Genomic DNA, 10,854 nt, shown 5'->3' with positions numbered 1-10,854 from the left:
GAACTATTGTTAGAAAAAGAAGCTAGAATTCTTAGTGAAAACCAGTTAGCTGTTTCTTTTAATCAACGAGATCTTGCCCGAAAAGAAATTATACTCTTGAATCGCTTAATTGAAAAACTATTTATTTAAATTGAGGCCATTGGAAACTTAGTTTATAATGAGACTGTTGACAACACATATAATTAGGGATGGTCCAATGGGTACTTGGGTACATTACTGACGAGAACTCTCATCCTCAGTTCAATGTTGAACGCTCCTATGTCCCACCATACCGAGTCTTTCATTATCCAGTCAACGACAAGACCTTTCCTGAAGACATTCAATGTCACTTCGATAGAATTCATGAACTTAGATACAATTGTGTTATCGAGTATATTCATTTTGGACCCTTAGGAAACTTAGATAGTTTCTTACCCATCATTGGTACAATTAGTCCGAGTTCTCAGTCCCGTTCAGTTGTGGATGAATAAATTGTTATGGAAGAACCCAAAACCAAGACATTGTCCCGACAAATTCTCATCCATAACTTACTCTTCGGTACTCCAGTCCTTGTTACCGCAGACCTCAGTCAAGTCCATGACCACTCTTCAACCTCTTTCACATAAACTGCCAGTTGATAATTTTGAGTTTGGATAATGTTCCCAGAGTCATGAACTCTCTAGTTTAGATGATTGAAGTCCTCGGTCGATACCTAAATCAATGAATTTCAAAAAATCTCAGTTAAAAGTTTATGATGTTTTTCCACCAAAAGTTGAAGCAAAATTGGCTTTGAAAAAGGAGATCAGATCCAGACGAGAAAAGCGAGAAGCTGACTCCAAGAAAAAAAAATTAAAAACCAGGCCAAATTTTCAAACAAAAGGAATTTTCAAAAACCCATCACTTCAAAAAATTTCAGAATCACACTACAAGCAATGGATCTTGCAAAAAGGCATGTGTAGTGAAAAAATCTTTTGAATCGGACAACTATGTAAACTTTCAAAAAGGAGTCAAGTCACCATCACAAAATTCCCTAAAACAACCAAAAATGAAGGGTATTTTACACACTTCACATTCTTCAAAAACCCATCATTCGGTCAAAAGGTCAAAACGTAATTCTCGGTCTTTAACAAGACTTTCTCAAAATCATCGGACACTCTGAAAAAACACAACCCAAGGACCAATTCAAAGAAGAAGACCACACCCTTCAGACCATTGACCAAGTATGGTATGTGGATTATTGAAAAGAACCTTTCTTTGTATTTTTATCCACTAACAAAATAGAAACGTCAAATCCCACCTCAAAATGTCTAGAGGAAAGTTGAACATCATGGATATACAGAAGAATGGACAAAGAAATCCATTCATGACTCCCACATACATATTCTTAATAGAAAGGTTTCCCACCATACCATGGGCTCCAAACTAGTTTGGCTGCCCAAACTAACCAACTGATCATGCAGACTGTGTGTAAGGAGGACCATGAAGAAGAATGGTTAATTGATGGTGTCTACTCCTTTCACATGATTGGAAGGTTGGAATGCCTTTGTGACTTCAGGTTGATAAGTGGTGGTGGACACATCATCAATGGGAAGAATGCAAATGGGATAATCAGGGGATATGGAGTGTTGACTACAGGTAGCTTCTCAATTCAACAAGTTGCTTACGTAGATGGTCTTAAACACAACTTGATCAATGTTGGGCAATTGTGCAAAACTGGTCATCGGGTAGAGTTTAACATTGAGTGTTGCTATATCATGACAAGTGACATAAAGAAAATCTTGATCAAATCCAAAGCCGAAGGAAAAATGTACCCACTGGATGTCTCTTTAATCATAAGCAAACTACAACTATGTTTCTTGTCGAAAGTAGTATTTGAGGTTTGCTGGTTATGGCATCGAAAGCTAGCACATCTCAATTTCAAATACATCAACAACTTGGTGACTAAAGAGTTTGTCCGAGGACTACCCATTCTAAAGTTCAATAATGATACTTCATTTGGGTCTTCTTTTTAAGACTTAAATCAGATACACCATAGTTCTTGATCAAATTCATCAAAGAGATAGAGCTTCAGATCAAACTTCCTGTGAGAAGAACAAGAAGTGATAATTACACAGAGTTTACTAATCAGTTCTTAAATATCTTTTTGGTATCAAAAGGGATTAACCATTACTTCTCGGGACTATACACACTGCAGCAGAGTGGAGTGGTGGACAGGAGGAACAAAACGTTGGTCAAAGCTGCAAGATCCATGCTCAAACTTTACCAAATTACCTCTCTACTTTTGGGCTGGAGTAGTGGCAACTACTTGCTTTGTTCAAAATCGAAGTATCATCTACAAACGCCTCAACAAGACTCCGTATGAAGGTCTAACCAATCGAAAACCCAATGTATATTTATTTCACATTTTTGGTTGCGGGTGTTTTGTGGTCATCAAAAAGATCAACTCAAAAAAATATGCACCAAAGTCTAATGAAGTCATCTTCTTGGGTTACTTAACAAACAAGGTTGCATACAAAGTTTTTATAAGGCGAACACGACAAATAGTCTAAAGTTTCGATGTAAAATTCAATGACTATTATTTTGGCAACATAACTCCCTTTAAAAAAACAAAGTTCATCCTCGAGAGTGATATTCCACCATCCTCGGGTCCATTAAACATAGTTGAAGTCAACTATGATAATCCCGCAGAGACTGCATATCTTTCAGAAATGTTGGTGTCCCGGTAGCACAACAGCAACATGCAAATGTATCTGGACCTACCCTTTCTAAAGAAACTTCGTTTAATACATTCAACTCACCAGTTGTGGGGGAAAGTTCAAATCCTCTGGAAGTCACAACTATCGATGTCACAACTAGAAATTTTTGGTGCCTTGTAACTACAACACTTATGTCAACTATGAATCAAAAACAGGAAAGCATGCATGATGCTTACTCTATGACAACATAATTTCAATCAAACACTTCATACAAGCACTACAAATAGTCAACAAATAATTGGAAACCCTAGAAGTCCTTGTTTAAGTCCATTTTGGACTAGGACTTCCTTACCCAATGGACCAATAAGCTTCCAATTGGAATATCATGGGCTTAGAGATCTTGAATGGGCTCTAATTGGACCCACTTTCATTTATTTTAATATTTTGGGCCATATTGGGCCTAGAATGAAACAAAATATTTAAATGAACCTCATTGGGCCATAACTAACCTAATTAGCCCTAATGGGCCATAAAAATCATTACTTGATTTATTTTGGGCCAATAGTTATCTAAATTAGCTATGATTTGGACTTAGGCATTTAAGGGCCCAATTCCTTCCTGTTTCTCTCCAAAGCTCGGTCCAAGCCCAAGAGAAAGGGAAGAGTTGACTTCTTGCATGCCACATCATTTTTGTATGGGGGATAACTAGGCATTACACTTCAAACATCCATGCACTTCTCATCTTTCCATGCAAGCTCACTCTCACTTCTTCCCCCTCTCTCCCTCTCGGCCGAATCCAAACAAACACACACACAGACACTTCACTCATAATTCTCTCAAGAAAACTCTTTCCATTCCTCTCTATATTTTCGAGATTAAGGAAGCTTTCAAGGAGATTTAACCCATAAACACATCATCTAAGGTAAGTTGATGTTAGATCCATCATCTAGCTATTTCCTTTCATTCAAGAATCATCTCTTAATTCATTCAAACTCATGATCTTGCACCTTAGAAGCATCCATGTTCGAGATCCTCCAAGAAAGGTTGCTAGGATCGAATTCTTCATCATCTTTTCCTTCCAAAACCGAAACCACACCCAAGGTGAGTTTCATACCCCTTCCTTTTCGGTTTTTATGAGTTTTATGGGGGAGAATACAAGAAAATGTGTAGATCTATGTGTAAATGTATGCTATGTGTGATTTGATGCATGTATGTGTGTGATATCATGTGTTTTGTGATGAATATGTTATCAAAAAGTGTGTAAAAACTGAGATCTAAGGCATGAGAAAGGAAATAAACATATCTTAAGTTATTCTACACTAATCAAGTCAACAAAAATAGTTTATGAGGTTAGGATGAACATATCCTAACATAAAACACATTTTAGGGCTTAAAATCTCTAAAATACAAAACTTAGGGTACAAACCGACAAATTTATAGTTTCTGGAGGGTCAAAAGGTTCCAAACAGTCTCTATAATAAGTTTTCTGAACAACAACATTTTAAGGGACTTAAAGTGTAAATTTTGAACCTAATGGGCTAGATTTGGGCTTTTCAGCCCAATAAGCCTCAAAATGCGAGATTTATAAGTTTGAGGGGTTAAAAATGCAATTTTCTGTAAAACACGGGATTTGAAGTGTATTAAAACTATTTCAAAGGTCAAAAATGCTTTTCAAATTCAAAAAGGATCAAAAATGTAAAAATTTTCTATTTTGGGCCAAAACTGTAAAAGTTGCGAAACTGGGGGTTTTAACCGAGAAAACATCATTCTGGAAGGGCTAAAGCAGTTTACAAAATAAATTTGGGTTTAAAATGTCTTTTCAACAAGTTTATGATACAAAAGTGTCAAAATAATGTTTTAAGGACTAAAATGAAATTCTTTTATATAAAGCACTAAAAGTGCTATTTTTATAACATAAAGGTTGTGAAAAGGTAAAAATCTTACTTTTAAACAAATTAATTCACTAAGACAAAATACAAGATCCACGACTACCGATGAAACGGAAAAACAAATACACTCTCAACAACAAATATCGTTACAAAACGAATTGATTCGGTCTCGAATCAATAACAAAACAAAAATCAATAAACCAAAGTATTTCAATAAACACGCGATAACTATGATGAGTCAACATTCAAACTTTGGGCTTGAAAGTTTCAAATCATGCTTGTTGGGCCCTACTAGCCCAATAACCTGATCTTTGGGCCCGAAGGGAACGGGCTTACATGTTAATGGGCCTCCTATGACCCAATTCCATATAAAAGGACTTTCAATAGCTCTATTGTGCTATTGGGCCCTAATGGTCCATTAGTACTGCTAGTGAGGTCGAGAAGTCAAATGTGAGTTGGGCCAAGTGCCTTTCGCATTCCCGATAGCCTTGAATAACTTATGGAAATAAAGGGGGCTTCGTACCCTCCTTTCTCCTCGGTTGACCGACTTATGAGAATTCAAGTAAACAGATTCGTGGCGTTAATCAAGAGAAGTCAGGGTGGTTGGATTATGTGAGTACTACGGACGACGCCTTAAGGATCGTTTGTAACCTGTAGTTATAAACTAGTCATTTTCATTAATGCATGATTGTAACAACTCACAAACCCTAGTTAATCCAATGTCACCTGGGTAATCAAAAACATTCGTCGTATCGGTATAACAATAAACAAGTCATGTAATTTGTGTATTGGAAAACATCGGGTTTTCCCGGAAAGTTCAACATTTTCACCTATGTGATGTATACAAAGTTCGACAATTATACATGTTTTCAAAATTGACAAGCATATTTACGGATCTTCACACTTTTTATAAACAAATACTCTTTTCAGAAAATATCGGATTTTCTGGGTTTTTTAAACTTCACAAACATAATTTTTCCATAACATTACTTATGAACTCACAAACATTTCATATGTTGACGTTTTTCCAAAATAACTTGTATTCTCATGTAACAGGTAAGCCGAAGAATAAGTATCAGGAAATGTCATGGCGTTTTGCTTAAATTATCTATCAGATAGTCTATGTTATGGAATTGTAATGTTTAAAACAATGTACTGAATCTAAACAATATCAGTTGTAATATTCCAATGCATGGTGATGATTTGTGTTATGATTCATGTATATTCATTGTGCTGGTATTCAATTTGAGTCACAAGAGCCCTCGGACGTTTCTGCCGTTCGGTTCGGGGGTGTGACAGGTTGGTATCAGAGCTTTGTTTATAGTGAACTAGCATATCTAACCACACATTGATATGCAACTATAAACCAAAAAGAGGGACTAACACAACTCTGAACAAAACAAGTGAAACATAACAATAAAAACACCCTTACTTGTATTAGGAAAAAGAACATAATACCGAACCAAACAAGATAATGCTAGTATCTCGGTTAAGCCAGGACTGTTCTTAGTCGTATCAAGGATTGGATGTAGCCTGATCAACTACATTTCCTCCAAGGTACAACTATCACATGTCCCAAGGAAATCGTGATGACTAGGGAACCTAAAAACATACCCCTTTATCACCAAGAAGAGAACATACGTTCAATCTATACAATAGTTATAGCGTCTTAGGAATAATGTTAGCATATTTACACCCTCTCGCAGACAGCATGGCTGGTTTCCATCACCCCGGAGATCCTTGAAAGAAAGATGCCTCAATGACCCACTCGCGGAAACCCTGGGCCAACCCCACCCGAAGTCGACTCAGCTGCATTCCAAGCAGTTGTATCTGCTGCGGTCACCGCAACAATGGCAAAAATTCACCAAGGGAACAATGGAGGCGTCAACGGACAAGGGGCCGGAAGTTCGAACAATGGGATGAATCAAGGACCCACCAAAACATGTTCCTACAAAGACTTCACCAACGCCAAACCACGAACCTTTAACGACACTGGAGGGATGATCACCCTAAAACGATGGGTCGAGAAGGTGGAATCGGTATTCGAGATATGCGATTGTCCTGAGGAGATGAAGGTGAAGTTTGTCGCATGCAGTTTCGTTGACCAAGCGCTCACTTGGTGGAAAGGACACGTGGAAGCCATGACACTCCCCGTAGCCAATTCCATGCCATGGACAGAGATGAAAGAAATGTTGATGGCAGAGTATTGCCCTCGAGGTGAAATTCAGAAAATGGAACAAGAGCTATGGAATCTCACTGTCCGAAACGATGATACAGATGCATACATATCAAGGTTTAGCGAATTTTCTCTGTTGTGCCCTGGCATGATTATCTCAGAAGGTAAGAAGGTCGAGCGATTCATCTGGGGACTAACCTCCTCGATCCAAGGAAACGTGATAGTTGCAAATCCCGAAACTTTTGACAGTGCCAAGAGATTAGCCAAGAAGCTGTATGACCACAACAAGAAGAAGGGTGAGAAGCCAATGGAGACTGAAGTTAAGAAGGAAAATGATAGCAAGAAGGGGAAGAACAACAAGAGAAAGGGACGTCAAGGCTCCGAATCGTCCAAAAAGCAGCAAACAGAGGAAGTTAATGCTACGACCACTCAAGTTCCATCCACACCACATGCTCCAGCCTTAGCTGCTTCAAGTGCTCCTAGACCTTATTCCAGTAATCTTCCCAAGTGCAACAAGTGCGGTCTCTATCACAATGGAGAATGCAGAAAGATGTAGTGCACCAGTTGCAATCGGAAGGGGCATACAGCAAAGTACTGCAGGACTTACCCTCCTCAGAACCAACAACAGGGAAACAATAACAACAATAACCGCAACAACAACAACACCAACAATGGCGGCAACAATGCAGGACCTAGCCACACCTACTATGGATGCGGAAGGACTGGGCATTTCCATCGAAACTGTCCCAACAACAACAATCCCGGAAATGGAGGAACACGAAGGGTGCAGACCATGGGTCAGGGAGAAGTGATTCAGGATCCCGCTGTTGTTACTAGTACGTTCCTCCTAAAGCACACTTATGCATGCATCCTATTTGATACCGGAGAAGAGCGAAGTTTTGTGAGCAATAAGTTTAAACATTTGTTAAAACAACAACCCTAGAAGCTCAATGAAACCTTTACGGTGGAAATGGCCAATGGGAAAACCGAATCCACCGGGGAAATCTACATCGGATGTACCCTAACTCTAAATCAACTCGTCTTCCGAATAGACTTAGTGCATGTTTCCATTAGGAGTTTTGATGTGATTATTGGCATGGACTGGTTAAGCCCCCACCATGCTGAAATTATGTGTCACGAGAAGGCCGTTCGCCTTCACCTTCCCGATTACGAAACCCTAGTTATTTACGGAGACAAACCTAGCACGAACCTTCGCCTCATCTCGTGCATCCAGGCACAGAAGCATCTGCGAAAAAACGATTTGACGTTCCTGGCGCATATAGTGGATAAAACCAAGGAAGAGGTTAATGTTCGAGACATTCCAGTAGCACGTGAATTCCCAGACGTATTTCTTGAAGATCTTCCTGTAGTACCCCCAGAGAGACAAGTTGAATTTCGAATTGATCTTGTTCCAGGAGCAACTCCCCTCGCTAAATCGCCTTACCGACTAGCTCCCGCTGAGATGCAGGAATTGTCCAACCAGCTCAGCGAACTCTTGGGCAAAGGATTCATCCGACCCAGCTACTCGCCATGGGGAGCTCCGGTTCTCTTTGTCAAAAAGAAGGACGGATCTTTTAGGATGTGCATCGATTACAAGGAGCTAAACAATCTCACTGTCAACAATCGCTATCCACTCCCACGAATCGACGATCTATTTGATCAGCTCCAAGGAGCCAGTTACTTTTCTAAGATAGATCTACGATCTGGGTACCATCAACTGAAGGTCCGGGAAGAGGATATTCCCAAAACCTCTTTCTGAACTCATTACGGACATTATGAATTTGTCGTAATGCCCTTCGGTCTAACGAATTCCACTGCCACATTTATGGACCTAATGAATCGAATATGCTGACCATTCCTCAACAACTTTGTTATCATTTTCATTGACGACATTCTAGTGTATTCCCGAAGCGAAGAAGAGCATGGCCAATATCTCCGACAAATCCTGGAAACCCTGCGAACGGATAAGCTATACGCAAAACTCTCCAAGTGTGAATCTAGCTCCGTAGCGTGAACTTTTTGGGTCATGTTGTTAGTCAGGAAGGAATACATGTGGATCCTTCTAAGGTCAAAGCCATCGAAGGATGGGCAGCTCCAACAACACCCAAAGACATTCGCCAATTCTTAGGCCTAGCAGGATACTACAGGAGGTTCATTCAGAACTTCTCTAAGATCGCCAAGCCACTTACCTCGCTTACAAAAAAGGCGTACCATTCAAATGGACAGATAAACAAGAAGTTGCATTCCAAACTCTGAAGCGAGCACTCTGTAGTGCCCCGGTACTATCTCTACCAGAGGGAACGGAAGACTTCGTGGTCTACTGTGACACGTCAAATCAGGGTTTAGGTTGCGTTCTCATGCAGCGTGGAAAAGTGATAGCTTACGCATCTCGCCAACTAAAGACACACGAAGTGAATTATACAACCCACGATCTGGATTGGGAGCAGTGGTCTTCGCTCTGAAGATTTGGAGGCATTACCTCTATGGTACGAAGTGCACCATCTTCACGGTCCACAAGAGTCTCCAGCACATCTTGAATCAAAAAGAGCTGAATATGAGGCAACGAACATGGGTTGAACTATTAAACGATTACGAGTGTGAAATCAAGTACCACCCAGGCAAGGCCAACGTGGTAGCTGACGCCTTGAGCCGGAAACAGTACTCTAATCGTCGTGTGAAAACTCTCTCAATAACCATCCAATCTCACCTAACCACTCAGATCAGGGCATCCCAGTCAGATGCCATGAAGGTGGAAAACATAACAAGCGAAGCATTACGTGGAATGGAGAAGAATCTCGAGGTGAAAGAAGATGGAGTATACTATTTCATGAACCGTATTTGGGTCCCTAAACTTGGAGGATTTAGGGAGGTAGTCATGAATGAAGCTCACAAGACGTGATACTCCATCCGTCCAGGTTCGGACAAAATGTACTTGGATATTAAACAACACTATTGGTGGCCTAACATGAAGGAAGAAATTGCCACCTATGTAAGCAAATCCCTTACTTGCGCCAAAGTAAAGGTGGAATACCAGAAGCCCTCGGGGTTATTACAGCAACCAGTAATTCCCGAGTGGAAATGGGAAGGGATTTCTATGGACTTTGTGACCAAGCTACCCAAGACGTCAGATGGATTAAACAATACATGGGTAATAGTTGACCGACTGACGAAATCCGCTCATTTCCTGCCAATAAAATAATCCTACAAGATGGAGAGACTGACAAGAATATACATTTGAGAAATTGTGAGGCTTCACAAAGTGCCAATGTCTATTATCTCAGATAGAGATAGTAGGTTCACTTCACATTTTTGGCAACCACTTCAGAATGCACTGGGAACCCATCTCGACATGAGCACCGCTTATCACCCAGAAACAGACGGTCAAAGCGAACGAACCATCCAGACGCTCGAAGACATGCTACGCAGGTGTGTGATAGACTTTGGGAAGTCCTGGGATACCCACTTACCTTTAGTTGAAATCTCGTATAACAACAGTTACCATTCGAGCATCAAAGTCGCTCCTTTCGAAGCGCTATATGGACATAAGTGTATATCACCATTGTGTTGGGCTGAGGTGGGCGACACCCAGCTAGCAAAGGAACTAGCATCAGACTAGACATTAACGGGACCGGAGATCATACGTGAAACCACGGAAAAGATAGTTCAAATCAGAGCTCGACTACAAGCATCGTGCGACCGATAAAAGAGCTATGCTGATAGATGGCGAAAGCCATTGGAGTTTCAGGTCGGGGATCGAGTACTGTTAAAAGTTTCTCTCTGGAAAGGGGTCATTCGTTTTGGAAAACGGGGAAAACTGAACCCACGATACACTGGACCTTTCGAGATCCTTGCCCGAATTGGTCCAGTGGCATACAGACTGCAGCTACCTACGGAGCTCAGCAGTGTACACCCTGTGTTCCATGTTTCCAATCTAAAGAAGTGCCTATCCGATGAAACTCTCGTCATTCCCCTTGACGAAATTGAAATCAATGAGAATCTCCTGTTCGTTGAAGAACCATTCGAAATCATGGACAGGGAGGTGAAGCGTACTAAGCAAAGTTGCATCCCGATCATGAAAGTACGGTGGAACGCGAAGCGTGGTCCAGAATTCACG

At 40.5% G+C, this 10,854-nt stretch overlaps 1 protein-coding gene across 1 annotated transcript; it reads left to right on the top strand.

Moving 5' to 3' along the window:
• The first annotated feature begins 1,433 nt into the window (after positions 1-1,433).
• On the top strand, positions 1,434-1,991 carry LOC145064369 (uncharacterized). The gene has a single exon (XM_079011833.1). The coding sequence runs from the start codon at positions 1,434-1,436 to the stop codon at positions 1,989-1,991; it is 558 nt and encodes a 185-aa protein (XP_078867959.1).
• Positions 1,992-10,854: the final 8,863 nt, after the last annotated feature.

The sequence above is a fragment of the Lactuca serriola genome, chromosome 7, assembly GCF_051521515.1.
Source record: "Lactuca serriola cultivar US96UC23 chromosome 7, Lser_US96UC23_V15, whole genome shotgun sequence".
NCBI classification, from domain to species: domain Eukaryota; kingdom Viridiplantae; phylum Streptophyta; class Magnoliopsida; order Asterales; family Asteraceae; genus Lactuca; species Lactuca serriola.
Note: the sequence above shows the minus strand (reverse complement) of the source record. Positions and strands in the feature narration are given on the sequence as shown.